Source organism: Aethalodelphis obliquidens, unplaced genomic scaffold (assembly GCF_003676395.1).
Source record: "Aethalodelphis obliquidens isolate GAN/ISIS:26980383/991018 unplaced genomic scaffold, ASM367639v1 scaffold38, whole genome shotgun sequence".
Classification (NCBI taxonomy): Eukaryota; Metazoa; Chordata; class Mammalia; order Artiodactyla; family Delphinidae; genus Aethalodelphis; species Aethalodelphis obliquidens.
Genome location: NW_020837982.1, coordinates 12,513,207 through 12,534,919, shown reverse-complemented (window position 1 = coordinate 12,534,919; position 21,713 = coordinate 12,513,207). Strand labels below are relative to the sequence as shown.

At 52.6% G+C, this 21,713-nt stretch overlaps 1 protein-coding gene across 11 annotated transcripts in view; it reads left to right on the top strand.

Moving 5' to 3' along the window:
* The window catches only part of GAS7 (growth arrest specific 7), a 194,442-nt gene that overhangs the window by 146,065 nt on the left and 26,664 nt on the right, over positions 1–21,713 (top strand). For all 11 annotated transcript variants that reach the window (XR_003438035.1, XR_003438036.1, XR_003438040.1 and 8 more), the window contains 2 exons: positions 6,976–7,061; positions 15,955–16,008. Coding sequence is in view for 2 of the 11 variants with exons in the window: in XM_027131059.1 (XP_026986860.1) it covers positions 6,976–7,061; positions 15,955–16,008 (140 nt within the window). In the remaining 9 variants the exon portion in view is untranslated. The remainder of the gene's footprint in view (positions 1–6,975; positions 7,062–15,954; positions 16,009–21,713) is intronic.

Genomic DNA, 21,713 nt, shown 5'->3' with positions numbered 1-21,713 from the left:
AGCAGACCGGTGTGGCTGGGGGGTGGGGGACAAGAGGGAACGTGGTAGGCGATGATGGGAGGGGAGTCAGCAGGGACCAGAGGAAGGTGTTGGGATTTCATTCTGAGCGTGATGGTTGGGATGGGGGTGAGAGTGAAATGCAGTGGAAGTGTCTTGTCTTCCTGGGAAGCCGCCTTCTTGAAGCAGTTGGTTAGCAGTGGTGGGGTTGGGGGTTCTCTGCAAGGAGGTGGGGGGGGTAGTGGTAAGGACGATGTGGAAGGAAAACTGGACCACATTTATCGACCACAAGCATCCCATATGGTCGTTCCTGAAGATCATGGACAAACAGGTCAAAAAGAACGTGGGCGGGAACCACAAATGAACCCAGCCAAGGCAAGCTTAGGCAGGTCCCCTTTGAGGCGGCAGAGGGGTGGAGGGTTTACCCATGGGGCTCAGGGTTACTTTTGAGTCGAGCTTCTGGAGAGAGTTGGAAGGGCCACCCGTGAACAGGACCGGTTCGTTCTTCTCAGTGCAGGTTTGTCAGATGCCTGAAGCACAGCCAGCCAGGTTACCAGCTGGGGAGAGAGATCTGGAAACACAGCCAGTGCCCCCACAAATGGGATTCCACTCTCTGCATGTTGGGGTCAGCACTGGGCCCAGGACTTTCCCTACGTGGCTTCCTCTCAGATCACAGTGGGACCTGTGTTTGTTCAGGTGGAGTGGAGTCATTTAATGCCAGCTTTCTGGGGGAGGTCTACGTAAGTCAACTTGAAACCCAAACAGAATACCGAAGACTCTATTCAGCACGTGTTAAAAACCTTCTTTGGGCCGGTTTAACATACACTGTAACAGTAATGATTTATGTGGAGAGAAATAGTAACAGACATATGGAAAGAAAATACGAGTGAAAAATGAGGTTCTGGGATTTTCATGTTATGCATTACTGGGTAACAGCAGATGACACCATAGACCAGTTCTGTCCCCTAGAACTTTCTGCGTTAACAGAAATGTTCTACATCTGCACCATCCAGTATGGTAGCCACTGACCAGCGGATGTGTCTACTCTGCCTGAGGAATGAATTTTTAATTTTATTTAACTAAGTACTTTTCAAATTTTGGAATAATTTTAGGTTTACAAAAAAATTGTGAAGACAGTACAGAGAGTTCTTATATACCCTTTACTCAGTTTCCGCTAACGTTAACGTTTTACATCACCATGGTCCAGTTGTCAAAACTAAGAAATCATTGTGGTACAGTATTATTAACTAAACTAGATTTCATTCAATTGCATCAATTCTTCCAGTATTGTCCTCCTTCTGTTCTAGGATCCCATCCTGGGTACCACCCTGCATTTAGATTCTATTTAAATTTCACTTGTTAGAATTTGAATAGCGACCTGTGACTAACGGCTGCCCCATCACACCGGGCTGGGCAGGTGTGGAGAGTAAGATCCTTTCTGAGCTTCTGGGCCTGGACGTGCATTACGTTTGCATTTGTGTTTCCCTTTGGGATGGAGGAAATCTATCTCAGTTTACTGAGTTCCCCTGGGAGTGGGGACGTCGGGGAAACCTGGATTCCTAGGCTGGCTTTGCCTGGCCTGGGGCCTGACTCCGCTGAGGGCTCATGCTTGGAGAAACAGCCTGCCTCCAGGGAAGCCAGGTCACAGGGGAGTGAGTTCTGATGTCGGTCAGGGAGGGCCTGCCTTTGAGTCTGGAGTCTGTGCAGACAGACAGCTGTGCTTCCCCTGAGCAGAGCTCCCCAGGAAAGGGGCTCCAGAACCCAGGGCCCTCACCCACACACTTTCTTCTCCAGATCAGGAAGCCCCGGCTACTCCCACCTAGGAGCCAACAGGGACTCTCACCTACTGCAGAATTAGCAAGTTACCAGGCCCAGGGTGGCTGCCATGGCCCTCAACTAGGAATCACTGTTGACCCCAGGGAAGGCCATAGGGGGCCGCCTTTCCCTTTAGGAACATGTGCCTGTTGGCTGAGGCCCCAGGGGCCCTTACAGGCCCTGTTGAACCTTTGACGCCCTGGAGAATAATAGATGCAGGTTTCCAGCTCTTCACACCCACCACGCACACAGGTATTGTGAGTTCTCTTTGGGGGAATACAGTTTACATCTTAGACAACCAGGGAGGCAGCAGGGATTGGGTAGCCAGACAGAAATTTCAAGACCAGAAGGGCTTCCAGACCAGAAGACTATAAATGTAAAACCACTCCCCTGAGCAGAGCCCGGCAGGTGCAGCACACACCTGGGAAGGTGAAGACGACATAGAGCATCCTTCCAAGGCCCCACAGGGCGTGGTGGGGCAGTGAGGCAGAGACGGTGCCTATTGTGCCTTCAGAGATGCCGAGTACGGATCTGGCTCCGGTGTTTGCCTTGGTAGCCTGACTTCAAAACGTGCTTTCCAACAACCCCGGCTGCGTTTCCCAAAGTGGGTTCCACAGTACCCCCTGCTTTTCCCGCCCCCATCTGGGTTCTTTGTCTATGTAAGTGTGGACTACCACACTGCTTCCTTGACTGAGATTCACAGAGCCTGTCAGCATATTTTAAAAGGCCTTCTGTAAAGAAACCAAGTTGAATCTGAGCAACGGGGGGCATTTGTCCCAAACTCTTTGGGCCATCAGACTCTGCCCTTTACTGTCACTGCAGAACACTTGTAAGGAACGTCCTGCAGAATTGGTGGTTGTTGCATCACATGCCTGGGGAGGGGCTCCGTTCCGCCAGGCTTAAATATCGTAGCAGGGAGGGAAGAAGGATTTCCAGAACAAGGGCCCTGGAGCTCCCAGGTTTCTTCGAGTTGAGGAAGGAAGTTACTCGTCTCTTCCAGAGAGAAGGGAGATGAGGCTGGACCCACAGGAGGCAGAAGGAAGGTGCCCAGAGCTGATTTTCTTATTTGGAAGAAGAAAGTCTTGTCTTTGGAGTTTTTCAGAGAACAGAACCTAGACAGGTGGGGCTTGGAGGATGGACTGTCTTACAGGGCGGATTGGAGCTGGGCGATGGGGTCAGAGCTGTAGGGAGGGTGAGGTCTGGGCAGCGAAAGATGCTGGCAACTCTCTGTTGGTCTTCTTATTTTCCGTTTTTTATCCCCCCCGCCCCCAGCAAATGACTTCTCCTTTCTACCAAATATCTGACGCCTTCTCTCATTATGTATCTCCCAAGCCCTCTCTTTGTCTGTTTAACTGCCCATAAAGAGGAATGAAATGTGTGCGTGTGTGTTTTTACATTTGAACTTACTGAAGTTACTAGATAGAGCTTTCTGTTCTCTTTTCTTATCTTAAAAACAGCTGAATTTGGGATTTTACGTTTTTTTTCTTGTATCCCCAACTGAATTATGGTCCTTATGATTATGAGTGATCCTTGACCGTATTTTATTTTATCTTTTCCCCTGGGAGGCTGGAGGCCTCTACAGCACCCACCTCTGGCCTTGTTAGTTTTGGGTCTCACCCTCAGTAAGCTGAGGGCCCAGCGATGTGGGAGTGCCCATTGGGACCATCGTGGGTGAGCTGTAACTGTTCAGATCCCAACAGAGGACTTTTCCAAAGGTGCCCGAACTGTTGAAGTATAAAGTGCAGGGAGACAGGGTGTCAGGGGAGAGCTGCTGTATGGGGAGAAATGGTTGAATGGAAAATTAGTTTTTCTTTCCCAGTAATTGTTTTGACATGAGCGGTAATTAGCCAACAGCTGACAGACCAGAACTGAAGTGAGAACAAGAGGATGGATTAGGGGCAAATGCCACTGCGTTAGATGGTTCCCAGCAGCCGTTAGCATGGGGGCCGCCAGGATGGGAGAGGCTGCAAATAAGAGAAGGGTGTGTTGAGGGTGCACTTTTTGAGGTGCTGTGGAAGGAGAGGACGGGGGTCGGAAGGGCAGCCTCTGCCCTCAAGAAGATGGGGACCACCCTGGGTTAGAGGGACCCAGCACCATCAAAGGTAGTGACTGGTTCTAAACTAAGGCCTGTTCAGGTAAGAACTTACGTATTCCATTTTCGTAATCAACTGAACTGTGGTCGCATTTTTTTGGTTGTCGATAGGTTTTAGTGTCAGGGCGATGCTGGCTTTGTATAATAAACTGGGAAACTCACCAGGTGTTTCTGTACTGTGCAGTCTGGGCCTATGTATTTCTTTGAAGAGTTTGAACCACTTTGCCTGTAAAACCATCTGGGTCTGGTGCCTTTTGGAGGGGAGGTCATTTTTCAAAGGTTTTACTCATTTTGATGTTTCTGGTATCCTTTGAAACCATTTTGATCATTTGAATCGTATGGAAAGTTTTGTATTTATTAGCATAGAATTATAAATAATATGCTCTTACATTAAAAAAAAAACAACTCAAGTCTGTTTGCCGTGCGTATGTTTGCTCTCTAATTCCTGATTCTAAGCATTTGTGTTTCCTCTCACTCTCAAATTAGGCTGATCTGCCTTTTTTAATCACCGTTAGTCTCCACTCCCCCTCACGACTGACCTGCCCTGAACCAGCCAGGGTTGCAAATGTTATCCTGTCTCCTAATTCATTAATTTCTCTTACCATATTTATATCCTTTTCTCATGTTTTCCTTTGATTTATTTTATTGGCTTAAAATTTTTTTTTTTCTAATTTCTTAAGTTGAATGTTTAGTCTGTTTCTTTTTATCCTCTTGGCTTTGGTAATGAAATAATTAAGGCTATGAATGTTCCTCCAAATATAATTCAGGCCCTATCCCATTTGTTTTGATAGGTTCTTCTTCATTATTTTCAAAATATCGTGTAATTATAGTTTTAAATTCCTCTTGGACCTGAGATTATTTAAGAGGGTATTTTCTTAAATTTTCAAGTGTTTGGGAGTCGGGGGGGATGAGGACCTGGTATATTTTGTCCTTTCATTATTAGCATCTACTTTTATTGCTTTCTGGTCAAAGAATGTGCCTTGTGTTATTTAGGCCTTTTGTAATTTATCAATACTTTATTTGTGGCTTAAATAGGCCCAACACTTTTTTTTTTACGTTGCATGGATTCTTGGTAAAAGATATTATCTCTGTTTATAAGGTATGATGTTTACTCCATCTAGTTCAATCAGCCTTTTAAATTAAATTACTAAGATATTCCACATCCTGACTTTTGGCCATGAATCAGTCCTAGACTGAAAGCAGTATATTAAGATTTCCTACTGTTGTCTTTAGGTTCTCCAGCATCTGTGTTTTATCTATTTCAGCGCTATGCTCCTTGATAAGGGAAGTTTCTCCAATGTTTTGCCTGCCTTGTGGGTTGTATATCAGCAGTCTAGTGCCCTTCCTGGCGTGGCCTGTGCTGACCTGAGTAGATTCCCCTCGGCAGCCACAGCTTCTCTGATGCCCTTGGAATCCTGGCCCTCCCTCCTCACCCCCCTTTTCCCTAGAGGATTCCTGGATAGAATCAGCAGTTGAGCAGCCTCTTGAGGGCCCTGGGTGTAGACCAGGAGCATGGCTGGCCACGTGGGGTTAATTTGTTGTTTCTCCTTGTGTCCCTAAAAGCCACTGCCCTGGGGGCCAGCTCTGTGGCCGGTGTTTTGTTATCCTGGTGTGTCTGTACCCACCCTTCTTCCGGAGTGTCCGGCCAACGGGCAGATCGGGAGAAACCCAGCTACCCACAAGAATCTGCTGAGTGCGCCTCTGTTCACAGGTGGCCCTGGATTTTTCGCTGCAATTGGGGGAGAAGGGGGGGCACTCCCCAGCATGAAAAAGGTTCTGCCTGGGGTGACCTTCATACCCCATTGCTTGCCCGCAGCCCTTGCTCTGTGAATGGGTAGGTGGTAGTAATTTCGGCCTCACCTTCACCTCCTCCCTCCCTGCAGGGTGGTGTCAGCAGGAACCACCAAGAGCTGGACATGGGTCTCTGCATCTTTCTCCAGGCCGACCTGCAGTTGTCTGTGTTGTAGCAAATCCCCCAAGCCTGGGGCATGAGGAAGGCATGCTTTCCTGGTGTCCAGAGATCAGTGCAGGCTTGGGGTTCAAGGCCAGGAGATTTAGGAGCCGAAGCAGTGGCCTTCCCTCTCTCCAGCCTTCCCCTCTCTGTTCATGAAGTACTCTATAACTTTACAGATCTCTTTTGCAGTTATTGTCTCGTTGGATTTTCATCCCAACAAAGTAGACAGAGACTAGGTAGAACTGTCCCCATTTTCCAGATACAGAAGCTGAGGCTCACGTAACTATATCCGTGAGAGGGCAGTGCCACCTCTGGGAACTGAGGATGCATGGGCTGCGGTGTGTACGTGTGATGTCAGGACCCGGCAGCAGCGTCGGGGGCTTCAGATCAGCCCTGCTGGGAGCCTTGAGGCCACAGAAATTGGCAAATGCTACAGACCAGAGCTTCCCATCCCCCCCTTGAAGGGCAGGTGTATCAGCTCGTGTTGGGAGCATGAGTGAGTGTCATAGGGATAGAGTTTTAGAGGCTTGAATTTTTTTTTTTTTTTTTAGACTTTAGGAAAACTGGGACTCGAGAAGGATGTCATATGATCCCCTGGCTATTAAATGGCAAAACCAAATTTCATGGAAACCAGTGAAGCCCGTTCTCTTTCCATTATAGTTATGTTACAGTGGGTGAGGGCGAGAAGGTCCTTGGGGACGGGGCGGGGACAGGATTTGTAGGAAGCTGTGGGTGGGGCCCTCTGACTCTGCAGAGAGATTGGACCCTTGACCAGCACCGGCGACCACAGCTGATGAGGTCTTTTCAGCGATGGCTGTTGGACTGTGATGGCCTCGCCTCCTACTAAGCATCTTTCTTTTTCTTCTCTGGTTGGCAAAGAAACTCGGTCCCCCAAGAGATAGGTAGCTGGGTGCTGGGGATTAGAGAGATGCTCTCAACCCGCCTCCGGCTCAGCAGATACGGATGAGATCCTAAGAGGTGGTCCTGGCCATGCATGACCCCTCAGAACCAGGCAGTGAGGGGGGAGAAGGGGCTGCAGCTGCCCCTGTGGTCCGCAAGGTCGGAGGGGCCTGCCTGTGGCCAGCGCAGCATCTGAGCGGTGTTTCTGTCCCCGCAGTGAATGGATACCACACGTCAGGGACCCCAGCGCACCCTCCTGAGACTGCCCACATGAGTGTCCGAAAATCCACCGGTGATTCCCAGGTAAGGGGTCCTGTTCCGGGATGTAGGGGCAGCCATTTAGGCAGGCCCAGGGAGGTGTCATTTAGGATGGGGATGCCCTGGGGGTCCAGGTGGCTACAGCCCTGTCCTGCCCCAGGTAGAAAGTGGTCGGTATCTGGGTCGTTCCAGCGTACCGTGATGTGGGAGAGCAGGCGATTGAGGTTTGGTTTTCTGTAGAAGTTGAAGATTGATTTTTCAGTGGTTTTTTTGGCTGCACAGATGACATGAGGGATCTCAGTTCCCTGACCAGGGATCGAAACTGTGCCCCCTGCCGTGGAAGCACAGAGTCCTAACCACTGGACCGCCAGGGAAGGCCCTAGAAGTTGAGGATGGTTTCGATGGGGTGATGGTGATGGGATTATAACTGTTCTTGGGGCAGAAGGTTCCATCCCGCTGTATGGATTCCTAATACAGAGTCCAGATTTCCCACCGCTTTAAGAACATGGGTGAGGCCGGCCATTTTCCTTTTCTGCACGCCCTTTTCCCACCGTCTGACTTCACCCAGGAGGAAACTGAGTCAGACATTTTACCACATTTAATCATCTAACAGAGGGACAGCTACGGTGTGGAAGGACATGGGAGGGTGTTTTTTATTTATTTTTTGTTTGTTTTTTTACATCTTTATTGGAGTATAATTGCTTTACAAAGTGAATCAGTTATACATAGGTTCCCATATCTCTTCCCTCTTGCGTCTCCCTCCCTCCCACCAGGAGGGCGTTTTAAGATTCCCAAACTGCGTTCTCATTTGTCATCTCAACTGACACTTGTGCAAACGCAGGAGGGAGGTGTCAGTACGATTCCCGTGTTACAGATGAGGTCACGGAGTCTCAGACCGGTTAAGCGACTCATGAGGGTTGACATGATTACCAGGTGGTCAGACTGGACTTGATGCCGCGTTCTTCCAGTGTCCTTAAGCTGTGTCTGAGGAACTGAGGACTGGTCTTATGTGGTCCGTCCATGACTTATCCAGAAGATGTCCCTGAGCAGAAGCTTCCAAACCAGCCCTTTCCAGGAGTGAAAATGCCAGGCCCCAAGGATGGTGGTGGTGGTGGTGATGGTGGTGGTGGTGGTGATGATGATGTGATAACAATAGTTGCTTGTTGTCAACAACAGTGGGTTCTCTGTGCCAGTCACTGAAAGAGAGACCTTGTGGTCTGTGACAGCAGGCGGCTTCCGTGTGACACTTAGCTTTAATGCAGGCAAGAAGGTTAAACCTCAGAAACCTAGTTATGTTCTTGTCTCAGGAGGCTGGGCATTGGGCACAGGTCAGTTCAGGTCGAACTCTGGAAGAGAATTGGGACGTCTGGGTGGGCCAAGGCTCCTTCCATGTTGATGGGTTGACGAATCTCCCGGGCCTCGTGTTAGAATGCAGATTCTGATTCAGGAGGTCTGGGGAGGGGCCGGAGGTTCCCTGTTTCTAATGAGCCCCCTGGGTAATGCTGATGCTGGTGGGGGGGGGGGGCGTGGACCGTGGCAGGACAAGCGAGGATCCGGGCACGGTTAGTCGTGCCAGCACGCGTGTGTCCCCTTCACCCCCTGCTCATGGCACACGTCACAGCCCTGGCTCCGTGTGTTTCCTGCAGAGCCCCCTTCTCAACACAGCCTCTTTCAGTCCGTTTGAAATGAAGTTTATTTGCCACCTAACTATGGAGTGTTTTCTTAAGACGTCAGCCCAAGCTCTGCTGTGGTCTCCCGGCAACTAGAAAGGCTGGTCTACCCTGGGCAAGAATATTGGAAACAACCCCTTCCTCCCCGCACCCACCCCCCATCATTCTTCTCTCGTTCCCTAATGGAACATGGCTCCCCCATCCCGAAATACTGTGGAGCTGTTTCTTAACCATATAAAACAAAATGTATCCTGATACATATAGGGAAGCCAGTTGGACAGTGTGCTGCCGTAAGCCTCTGGCCCATGAATTTCCTTTCGTGCATCTGTTCTTGGGATACATTCAGGGATTCTGATCTGTGTGTGAGGCTGTTCACTCAAGCATTATTTACAGCCCTGCCCCCTTGGACCCAACCTGATTATCCAACGACAGGGGATGGGTAAAACGGCTGATGGCACGGAACGCCGTCCGGCCAGCGAGACCCCGCAGCCGCGAAGACTCCTTCTTCCGAAGAAAATGTCGTGATTCCGGAAAATGCTGAGACATGATATTGAGTGAGAAAAGCAGAACAAAACTGCATGTATGGTCAGTCTTATTTGGGGGGAGGAAACCTATCCACATGTGAAGAAACAATAAACCCGAACATTGGTGGCGTTGCTGTCCGGTTCTCAACCAGGGGACGTCTGGCAGTGTTTGGAGATATTTTGGTTGTCACAGCTGGGCAGGGGGTCCTACTGGTATCTAGTCAGTAGGGGCCGGGGATGTCATTAAGCATCCCACAAGGCACACGACAGCCTCCACCACAAAGCATTACCCAGGTTGAAAAGATGATTGGTCTAAGGTGATTTTTATTCTCTTTAGACTTTTGGGTGTTTTTTTTTTTCCTTTTTTAAATTTATTTGTTTATTTTTTTTTTAACATCTTTATTGGGGTATAATTGCTTTACAATGGTGTGTTAGTTTCTACTTTATAACAAAGTGAATCAGTTATACATATACATATGTTCCCATATCTCTTCCCTCTTGTGTCTCCCTCCCTCCCACCCTCCCTATCCCACTCTAAAATTTCCTAAAATGAACACATTTTACTGTCATAGAAGGCGTTATAAAACAAGGAGTTCGAGGCGAGGTACTGGGGATGCAGGGAAGGTCAGCTCTGGAAACCCAGGCCAGGCCTGGGCACTGCTTCAGGACAGGTGGAGTCCAGTGCACTGTTTTTGGATGATAACATCGCGAGGGGGGAGGTATCATCAAAGTCACGAGAATACACAACGCAGGGCATGGAGAGAGCAGATACGCATTCGTTCACTAGTTCCCCAGCTGTGAAAGCGTTTGCGAACCTACAGAGCTGGCTGTCCTAAAAGGCGCCAGAGGCCAGTCGTAGAAATGGGTTAAGAAGGGTTGATATTTCCAGAGAGCACTACTGACAGATGGTCCCCAGAGTAGATATAGCACACTTCAGCCTGCGTAGTATTTACTACCCCATCCCAGGCTGTCAACTCTAATTAGTGACAATTCTCACCTAATAAGATTGAAAGAAAGGAAGAGTGAATGAAGGAATGAACAGATGAGCAAACACATGGCCATTTGAGAGGCAGGGTTGGGGGTGGATCAGGTAGCTTGTCACACCCCTGTTGTGTTCGTTTTCTGCTACCTGCCCCCTCCTCCAGCAAGCTGATCAGGAAAATTAGAATGTTGGGCAGGTAGGAAGATTATCTAATCTCCATGGAAACCGGGAGTCTGTCTGTACCATCGTGGGTGGGACTGATGGCTGGGTGCCCGGCACCCCGGGGTGGTGCCCACCCAGTTCTGGGAGACCCGGAGGGCCAGGCGCAGGTGATGGTGATCTGGTGCCACTCAGTGGAGGTTTGCAAGCCTGCAGCTCCGGGGCGGGCTGCCTGGGGGCTGGATGCACGGGGCCCGCCTGATCGGAGGCTGGGGGATCACAGGCTGAGGACAGTCTTGCTGGCCATGGCAGAAGCACATCTGAGCCTGTCCCCTGCCCGCCCGCCCGCCCGGGGCTAGGGTGGTGTGAGCCCCCTCTGCTCCCTGTGCAGGTACTGGGAGGGCAAGGAACCTGCCCACCAGAGCCCAGGCCGTTTAGTGACCCACCTTTCAACTGTTCTAGATTCCCATGAACTGCCCCCCGGGAAGGCTATCTTTAGACAGAGGGGAGAGGAAAGGGAGTGGGACTGCGAGCTTGGAAACTTAAGGAACCCGTTGGCGGTGAGATTCTGAGAGCTCATTTACTTAATTGGGCTCCCCCTCCCCTACTTGGTAAAGAGCACATGTTCTATCGAGCATCTGTTTATTTGCACTGAGGCACTGAGTCATAGACAGATGTAGCCCTTGTCTTTTTTTTTAATTAATTAATTAATTTTTGGCTGCATTGGGTCTTCGTTGCTGTGCGCGGGCTTTCTCTAGTTGTGGCGAGTGGGGTGCTACTCTTGGTTGCGGTGTACGGGCTTCTCATGGCAGTGGCTTCTCTTGTTGCGGAGCACGGGCTCTAGGCGTGCGGGCTTCAGTAGTTGCAGCACGCGGGCTCAGTAGTTGTGGTGCACGGGCAGCCGTTGTCTTGATGGAGTTAATAGCTGGGACTGGAGAAAGAGATAAACGTTTATTTCATTTTGGCAATGATAGGGGCTGGAGGGAATGTGTGCTCTGAGGACATGACCAGGTGGTGGTGGAAACATTGAGATGGGCTTTTTAAGAAAAGCTAAGACTGGAAAGATGAGCAAGGGTTTAGCTTGGTGAAGAGGTGGTGGTAGGGGAACAGCATTCCAGGTGGAGGGAACAGCATATGTGGGTGCCTAGAGGCAGGATTTCAAAGAAGCCATGGAGTCCGAGTGGGGCTGTGGTTTACTATGTTAGCAGGTGTGGGGAGGGCACAAGAAGAGGCTGGAGGAGTCCTCAAGGCTGTTGTGAGGAGCTTGGGTTTTGTCCTAACAGTGCTGGGAGCCACTGAGAGGTTTCATACTATGTCCCACTTGCTGAGGGTATGGGACCCAGACTCTTCACAGGGTAAGGAGACAGGGTCAGGAAGACATTGCAGAGTCCAGGGGCTCACTGAATTGGCTGGGAATGACACACTGCCTTCTCCCAGGCACTGCCTCGTCTGTCACCACCCTCAGTGGGTCCTCACAGTGACAGCAGAGCAGCCCAGGCGAGGCCAGGAAACCAGGCTGGGGAGGGGTTTTTAAAAAGAGGAGAAAAACCTTCTAGAATCATAGGAAAAGGAAATTAAAAAAAAAAAACTTCTGTCATGGACACACGTAAACATTTATAAGAGTAGAAGGACTATTTTAATAAAGGACCATGGACCAATCATTTAACTTCAATTATTCAGCCAATCTTGTTTCATTTAAACTCCCATCACAGGACATCCCTGGTGGTCCAGTGGTAAAGAATCCACCTTCCAAGGCAGGGGACGCGGGTTCGCTCCCTGGTCGGGGAACTGAGCCCCCACATGCCGCGGGGCAGCTAATCCTGTGCGCCGCAACTACTGAGCTCACGTGCCCCGGAGCCCACACGCCACAACTAGAGAGAAAACCTGCATGCCACAAATAGAGAGAAGCCCACGTGCTGCAACTAAGACCCAGTGCAGCCAAAAATTGAAAAAAATCAGTAAAATAAAATAAATAAAATGAATGGGTTATATATTAAAAAAAAATTTTTTTTAAATAAACTCCCATCACCTCTCCCTAATCTTCCCACTGGATTCTTTTAAAGCAAATTCCTCACATATTGTTTTAACTGTAAATATTTCCGAATGTATGTCTAAGGGCGAAGACATAACATAATACCATCAGTACACTTAAGAAAACGTTAGTTCATTAATATCATCCAATAGGTATATATTAGATCTGTGGGGTGAATAGGGTCGGGCCATGTGCACACTGTTTCCCAACAGCCTTTGCGCGCAGAGCTTTGAGCATCCCTGATGATTGGGCCTGAGTCTTTGACATTGGGGTTTGCCAGTGGTGGTTTTCCCAGATTTGGCATGTGGGAGCCTCTTTGAGTTGGCGTCTGTGTCCTTTTGTTATGTCACATCATTTGTTAAGCACTTTCTTACCTCCTGGCACAGATGTTCTAGGTCCACCTGGCATTTGGAATTAGCCAATTCTCCAAGGAGCCTGGGGCCCTTTTAGTGGGAAATCATATTAGAAACCACTTCTACCTAGTAGGTGTTCTCACTGTGACTGAGGTGTCGTTCCTTCTGGGGCCTTTCAGTGGAGTGCTACGGAATGTGTGTGTGTGTGAGTGATGTGTGTGTGTGTGTATGTATATATATATATATATATATATATATATATGTGATAATGTTTATGTATATGACGTTCGAATAATGGACACAGGTCTTCAGCAGCAAACAGAGCGTGAAAGCACCTGGGAGGAGCCTCTGACCCCCGTGTGCAGCTCTGGCTGAAACGGCACAGCTAGGAGAGCAGAGACTGGCACCCACACTTAGAACATCACCCCCACCCCCACATGCTGTTACTTGCACTCCTGTCTTGACCCAGATTATAGGGAGGAGGGTGACCTCTGTGTCCAGCCTTGGACAGCCTTGGACACAGTGGCCCCCAAATCAGTGTTTGTAGATGACGGAGATGTTTTCTGGCCCCTGCAGAGATACCTGGAAAAACAAGAGATTGTCCCAGGTCTCCAAGTGGAGAGATAGAGGGAGACAGAGAAAAGAGTCATTCAGGTTTGGGGATCAGTTTCCTCTGTTTACTTGCCTTGTGACCCTGGACACCTTAGTGTCTGCAGGCCTCGGCTTCCTCATCTGTAAAATGAAGACGATGCCAGTAACCTGGTGGGGTTGTGGGGACTCAGTGAGATTACGTGTGTTAAATGCCTGCCTCACGGCTGCCTCACAAGGCAGCACTCAGGGCAGGAGCTCTCCCAGTGTATCCTTCCCCCGGAGTTCCCCCCCCCTCCTCCCTGGAAGGCTATTGCCAAGACTGCCAGAGCACTGGTTGCACTTCCTGGGGGGTGTAATGGGAGCACTGTGGTGGTCCTTGTGGTGATGATGTGTGTCTGTGGTAGGGAGACCCCTGCAAACTGCAGAATCCACCCCAGGGACGTCCCTAGCTGTCCAGTGGTTAAGACTCTGCGCTTCCAATGCAGGGGGCATGGGTTTGATCCCTGGTTGGGAACTAAGATCCTACATGCTATGCGGCCAAAAAAAAAAAAAAAGAAAAACGAGGGCTTCCCTGGTGGCGCAGTGGTTGAGAGTCCGCCTGCTGATGCAGCGGACACGGGTCCGTGCCCCGGTTCGGGAAGATCCCACATGCCGCGGAGTGGCTGGGCCCGTGAGCCATGGCCGCTGAGCCTGCACATCCGGAGCCTGTGCTCCACAACGGGAGAGGCCACAACAGTGAGAGGCCCGCGTACCGCAAAAACAAACAAACAAAAAACAAATCCATCCCAAAGGTTCTCCTTGCCCATCCCGGGTGTGTATTTGCATGGACGAACCTGTAGGAAGAGCCCAGCACCTGTCTGTTCTCCTTGGAGACTGGTACCTGGGCCCCTGCCGTGCAGCCTCAGTCTGCCTTCCTCGAAGAAAGCCCCATCTTGGCAAGTGCCCTGGGCAGAATCGATAGTTGGGGAGGGTCCAGGGTGGGCAGGCTGGATGAGTTGATCCATTTAACACGTCTAAGGAAGCTATAGTTGGTCACAAGCGTGACGTTGCCCCAGAACCTGTTGGGTCTGCTAACAGAAGTGCTGTAGTTAGGGGGGCCTCAATGCAACGACAGAACAGACATCCTCCATGAAGGCCCCCAGACTCTGCCTTAAAGACCCTGGCCCCCGGAGACCTGCCGGATCAGCCGTTCTGGGAGGTGGGTGGGGGGGCCCGATGGGGGAGAGCTAATTCTGATGCACTCCAGAGCCTGAGGACCGTTGGTGACAGATGGTGAAACAGGCTCAAGTTAACTTGGCAGGATGTCAAGGCTGGCGAGTTCATCTTCTTGTCTGTGAAACGATGACACGTAAAGGTCCCTTTTAGCTGAACAGTCCGGGGATGTCAGTTTTCATTAGCCTACTTTACTTACCTGCCAAAGTAGGTCTCGTTGGGAACGAGGGACTGAGGGGGGGTTTGGGGGGGGAGGCAGGGAATGAGGGGACCATGGGCAGGAACTCATCAAGCTTCTTATTTTGCCTGATGAGCAGTTGGGTTCCTGAGGCAGGGGCTGACCACCCCCCACCCCCAAAACGCTCATCCTGCTGGTGGTCCAGAGCTGTGCTGGCCTGGGGATGGGGACTGCTGGTTCCCTGAGGCTTGCTGGAGAAGCCTCTTCGTGCTTCTTCTGGGCCTTTCTCTGTAAAGTCCTAGCAGCCACTTCCTTCCCTCCCACTAGAGACAGAATAAGGCCACGAGTCCCAGGACACACATGCGATGCCACTGCAGTGCCTTAGGGGCGAGCCTGCTTCCCAGCTCGACATGTGGCTCAGGACAGGAGTGGGCATCCCATGTCCTGCTCAGGGACCCTATAGAGTCCCTGATGTAACTGCTGATGGGACAACAAAGACCCAGAATTGACCCTCCCCTTTAGGGTCATAGGCTCTTAGGACCCATGCGGTGTTTTCATCTGGCAATCCTTACTTTCCATTCCAGGACCATCCTAGGTCTGGGGCAAGCTGCTGAGGTCCTGTGGGCTTGGTGGTCCTTGGGACAGTGGTTTTCTTGCTGGCAAAGGGAAGACCCCCAAAGTCCGAATGGAAGCCGAAACAGAGCCCCCCTGCTCTCGGGGTTGGGAAGGTGACATGTCACGGATGTGGCCGAGCACCCCAGGCCACGTTGCACGTATCTGGGGTGTGATGTGTCGGCCCCGGGGGATTTGGAATAAGATGTCATGTTCTGAATCCTCAGTGCGAGGAGGTGGTGGCCTTAACTCTCTGCTCCCCGGGTGGATTCTGCCGGTTAAGGCAGCCAGCAGCGTGCAGAACCACTTACCAGCAGAGGGCCGCTGAGGGGTTAGCTCCCCCAGCCACCGACGGGGAGAAGAGGAGGCAGACCTGCTTTGGAGCAGTTTTCTCAGAGCCTGTGCTGGAGGCTTCCTCCAATTCGTTTTCAAGCCGGGGCACGGGAGGCTCCTGCCTGCCCTCTCCCAGAATATGGTGACTTGGGGGTTAACGGCAGCCGGAGCATCCCCAAACTTCCCCGGCCCGAGGCTTTTAACCAGTCCCTCCACCTTCAGGGAACCCGAATGAAAGAGGATGTCCGATATGGAGGACAGCTTTGACGATATTTCTTGTGTCTCTCCCCAGAACCTGGGATCCTCATCACCAGGCAAAAAGCAGAGCAAGGAAAACACCATCACGGTAAGCGGCTCCCGCGGAGCGCGCGCATGTTGGGTGGCAAGCTGGGGCTGTCTCTGGTCCATGGCTCGGCTGTTGCCATGGCAATGCAGACCGCTGAATGGAGGCGATGCCCAGCCTGGTACCCGGGAAGTTCCAAAGCTTGGATGTTGCCGAGGGTTCCCCCCTTGCCTCCCCCCGGCCCTTCTTCTGTTGATTTCTTATTTCACTTTTTTTCTTGGGGCAAACACGTGGAAGGATTGTGGTTGGAACGGTGCAGAAGCCATTTTTGCAGGGCAGGCAGGGGAAGGTGCGCGTGCAGGAGTGGGTTGGAGGGGGTGGGCTGTGCTCCTCGCAAGTGACATGACGTGTAAATTACAGCCACGGCAGGGTGGCTTTTGTGCAGGGGAACTTCTGGAAGACATCAAAGTTAAAAGGAAGAGAAAGCGCCCTAAGAATAGAGTTCCTGGGAGTTGCTGATGGGGAAGCAGGCCGCCTCTGCCCAGAGCGGCCAGACAGCCTCCCAGGGCTCTTCCAAAAGCCCGCCGAGTCCCCACGCCACCCTGCCTCCGGCTCCACATCAGCCCTGTGCTCGGGGAAGGCGGGCGCTGGACGTCCCTCCCCCTGCAAGTAGAGAAACAACTCGCCCATCCGCTCAGCTAAGAACTTGGAGCTGGGAGACGTGTGGTCCTAGGTGTGCGGTTTCGACCCAAGTGCAGCAGCTCTGGGGCCGCAGATAGGCTCCCTCAGGCTCTGTCACACAGTTCTCGGAGATGGAAGCAAGACGGGGTCCCCTGCCCCGGCTCATGCAGACTGCAGATCCTGCTTTGACGGATTTGGGGAGGAAAAAGCGGCAGGCAAACAATGGCAACAGTCATAATTGCTGCTCCTGTGTGTCCATTTATTAGGCACCAGGAGGGTTCTGAGCACCCATTTCATTCTCCGTTCACTGCGGGGAGGGCAGGTGGTTGGACCAGGGTAGTGTGGGGACTGGGAACTTGGGCTCTGAAGCCAAGGGGGTCAGCACAGCACCCACCAGCTGGGCAGCAACCCGGCCTCTCTGGGTCTCAGTGTCCACATCTGTACAATGGGGAGACGATGGGCATGTGTGCCCTAGGGATGGTGTGGAAAGCACGTAGAACAGCCTGGCACACAGTAGGTGCTCAGTTCACACTAGTCTCCTCATCACCGTGTTTATAGATGAGGAAACTGAGGCACAGGGCAGGACCTGGCACAGAGCAGGGCCTCGCCCAAGGTCACACAGCTGGGAAGCATCAGGACTTGAGACCTGTGCTCTTACCCACCAGCAATGCCCCAGGTGCAAGTTGCCTCCCGAGGATGGGACCAGGCGGCTCAACCCTGGGCCAGCAGCAGCTTCCTTGTTACTGGAGCTGATGGGGAGGGCGTGGACAGGCCCCGGGGCAGACGTCCTGAGAACACAGTCCTCACGTTCACAGAAAGCCCCAGAGTACTGGGGCAAAGCAGGAGCTCCCAAAGTTCCCTGAAAGATGGAGAAAGAGGGAGAAGAAACTGCATTGTAGAAGGAACGTGAATAAGAGAAATGAAAAGTGAAAAGCTGAGTGTTATGCCTCCCATGGGTGATGGAGCCCAGCTCACGAGGTGCGGCCCGGGTCACCGAGGTGCGGCCAGAGCCTGGGGCTTTGTCAGCGTGGGCGTGGCCCTGGGTATCCTGGCAACACACCTCCTCCATCCCTGCTTCACTGCCTTCCCTCCTCCTTCCCGCTGCCCTACAGCAGTGCTTCTCATCTGAAGCCTTGGGGATACTTGTTAAAATGCAGATTCCTCTGTTGGTCACTCTGGGGCGAGGCTGGAAAGTTTGCGTTATAACCAACACCCCCACACCCCGGAGGTTTTAAATAAGCACTCAAGCCTTGGGGACTTTTTGCTGGGAAAACTGAGAAGGGGCACAGAGTGAGTGAGGACCAGAGCCCCGGACTTGAACCCGGGTCTGCTGACTGCCAGCCCATGCGGCCCTTCTCCCCTCCAGGCTGGAGATGGGCATCCTTGCCGGCCGGCCGACCAGTGGGGCTGCAGAGCTCTGTACCGTGGCTCTTGCCCTTCCACGGAGCAGTCGCTCTCCCACTGCGGCCCCTCCCTGAGTCCTGATCCTGCAGAGCTCGTGGCTTCCCTGGAAGGAGATGCTGGGGGGAACGGTGGGGGGAGGCTGGGGCCCAAGCTTCCCTCGCCCCGGTGTGTGGGGATGGGGTGAGCATCCTCTTACCTGGTCTCACCCAGGCAGCAGAGATTTGCAGGCGGCGTCCGAGTCTGGCTCACAGTGTGGCCGAGAAGCAAGGACCGAGCTTGATTCCGACGCTCCGGCTCCCCGACCCGGGCCTGGAGCAAGTTTTGAAGAGGCCGACACGTGGGCTGCTCGTCAGCCGTGGGGCCCCGGGCAGGGCTGGCAGTGAGTGGGCTGCTTGCTTGATTGGAAGTGACGGGCGCTAATGGCAGTTCACAGCCTCGGCACCAATATGATGCGTCAGAATCTGGAGGATTCCAGAAAAGGTGACAGCAGAGCCACCTAGTCACGCTCCTGTCCTAGAAAGAAGAGTCTGGGGACTCCTCTATTCTTCAGTCTGAGCTTCCCGGCATGGCCCGTCTGGGGACCGCGGGTGGGAGCTCGGGGACTGGGTGTGAGTGCTTGAGGGCATTTCTCTTCTGCTTCCACAGGTCCCAACTCTGGCTTTTGCCTCTCTCACCCCCTCCCAGAGTAGCCTCTCCCACCAGGAGGAAATTCAGGGCCCGCTTGGTTGTGAAACCACCTTCTCTTCTATGTTGCAGGCGGCTGTCAGAGAGGAGGGCACATAGCTGCGGCCTCTGCCTCCAGGGAGGCCTCCGTGCTGTGCTGGGGCCGGGGCTTGCGCCGGGCCTCCCCACGCCAGCCCCCTTGGGTGGGTCACACTTGTGTTCAGCGGCTCTTGTGCCATGGCCAGGCGCCTGAGTGGTGGCTGTAGCCCCCGCAAGAGAGTTTCTGAGGGCAGCTCTTGTGGTTCTGCCTGCCCCCATGCAGGCCGGCCCTGGCAGAACCTCTGCTGCTGGCCGTCAGGGGCAGAGCGGGTGTTACTCCATTTACTGAGGGCTGGAGAGAGCAGAGTTGGTGCCAGAGCGAAGACGCTGTTGCTTGAGGATGGTGAGCTTGGGAGCGAGAGTGGGAGGGGCTCCTGGAACTTCCCCCAAACAGTACATAGTGGGGACACTCCCCCGTCTCCTGCTTCCTGTCCAGCACCCCTTCCTACCTGAGCCCCTGCCTTGGGTGGGGACATGGCATGGCTACGCCTAAGTGTTAGAAGGTAGCATGACATAGATTGAGTGTGACGTAGATTGCTGGCTTCTGACACTGGCTCCACCACTATACACAGAGAATTGCAATTACATATCTACTTGTTTGCCTTCTTCATCGGGTTGTAAAACCGTCGAGGGCAGAGACTACACCTTCTATCTCTAGCCTCCGTTCACTGTACCAAGAAACATTTCCAGCTCCCATCACATGGCTGTGCTGGGCCAGGTACTAGGGACACAGCAGGGAGGAGGTGGGCTTCCTCCCCTCCTGGGACAGACTGTCTGGCGAAGGAAGAGAGATGCTGAATAAGCAGTCACGAGAAATACAAATGCACCTGTGCAAAGTGCTGGGAAGATCTAGCCTACCGCGTGGCACCAAGTAGCCGTTCAACAAACGTTTGCATGGACCGAGCACATGTTCCATAGCACAGCATCGTGGGTGAGGGCTTGAGCCGTCAGCCCAGACTAGAGGCAAATACTTCTGTGATCCTCAGTTAATCAAATGAGACCAGTGTGACCCAGCTTGTGGGGCTGCCGGAAGGATGAAGTGAAGATGTACGCAAAGCTTTTGCAGAAATTCTCCCAGGATGCCTCCCACGATGGGGCCGGTGAGGTGTAGTTCTCGAGACGCCCACCAGGGGGGTGCAGGGCTCTGCCAGGATTCAGGGAAATTCCTATGGGATTGCCGGGGCTGCGAAATCCCAAAACCAGAGTTGACAGGGATGGAGACGGGCACCCTGGGGCCACTGGCCAGTCCATCCAAGGGCTGGTGTCCTCAGAGAGTGGCAGGAGAGGGATGAAGCCTTGTCCTCCCCCAACCTCTCTCCCCCCAGCCCCTCTAGCTTTCACCTTCAGTGGTTGTTATAGGGCCACTCGTGGTACGCCCCTCCCCTGTCTCCTAGACCCCAGACAAGGCACTCTAGAAGACCTTTGTATCCACTTCTGAGTACCTGCCTCCACGATGCTTAATGCCCAGTGTAATGTCATAGTTAATTTATCATTAAATTTGCTTGACGTTTTCATGGATTACATTATTAAACCAAATAAAGATAGGCTGTGGTCATCATTGTTTGTTGAGGCAAGAATAGCTGGAACGGGAAATAAGGAGTATGTGAAACTGGAATCCAGCCCTGGTTTCCAGAAGGAGGCTCATCTCTGGACAAACTTGGGGGTGTCAGCCCAAAAAGAGGGTTTGGGGAGACCATTGCCTGAGCTAGGCATTGAGAGGCTGGCCACCCCCAAGCAGACCCCTGCAGGCCAGTGATACCTCGGGTGGCTGGGGGCTGGGGCACTGGGAGAAAACATCTCATCCCAGCGGTTCCGTGGGCCTCTACCTTGACCTTGGTGGAATTCCATGCTCCCTGTCTCCAGGGCTCTCGGGGTCATTCCTGGCCCTGATCCTTCCTCCTGTGTCGTCATGCTTCCCTCCAGAGCGGGAATCCCCGCCCTTACGGCGGCCAGATGCCAGTATCTGGGAGGAGGGGGCCCTTCCCTTGGCTGGGATCTCTCCTGTGTTCTCCCCCCAGGAGTACAAGCGAGGCCTGTGCCCCCGGGAGCCGGCGGGGCCTGGGTTTACTTCTAGCCGCCCCCAAGCACCTGAACCAGAGGCCATGGCTGGGGGCCCACGGGCCTGACTCAGCTAGCAGAGGGCTGCTTTGGCTTACAAGGTGTCATCGTTGTTGTTGCTGTTATTAACCATGAATGAGCTGCTAACATTTAAGCGTTGAGACACTTCACGTACAAATCCTGATCTGCTGCTGCTCTCGTGTCATCGCATAAGCTGACAACCCTGGGCTCCTCATTCTGGCTTGGCATCAGTTGGCGGGAGCTGAGAGGAATCTGCCCCCTAGTCAGACGTTCGCAGACACCACCCCGCTTCCCGAAGTGGAGGCCGGTCCCCCCACCAGCCCAAGCTTCAGTTTCCATGATGTGCGGGTCCCTCACTTCTCTGCATGGCTGCCTGGCCCTGGAGTCTGTGGCTTGGATTCAGAACCTCAGGGGTTTTCTGCACTGTTCTCGCCGTGAACGTCTGATGGCTCCCACTTCGGCAGATGCTGGGGCTGTGACGAGGGTTAAAGACTGCCAGGGCTCCGGCCTTGCCTTCCCGAGGCCTTGCGGCTCCCAGAACAAATGAGCGGACTCTCTAGGAGCGGATCTGGGGCTTGAAGCGACATCAGCGGGGTCAGCGGCGAGGCCACTTCTGCCGAGCAGGGAAAGCCAGGGGCACCGCGATCGTGCTCAGGCAGAAAAGTCTGAGCAGAGCCCAGGGATCTGTGTGCTGCTCTGTCCTGGGCCAGGGCCAGCCCGCCCCAGGCACGCACCCTGGATTATCACTTAAACTCTGTTCATAGAATATACGTCATGAGGTAAAATTCACAAGGTAACTTCTCACCCAGGATGCTCAGCCACTTCATTCCTTTCCCTGCAAG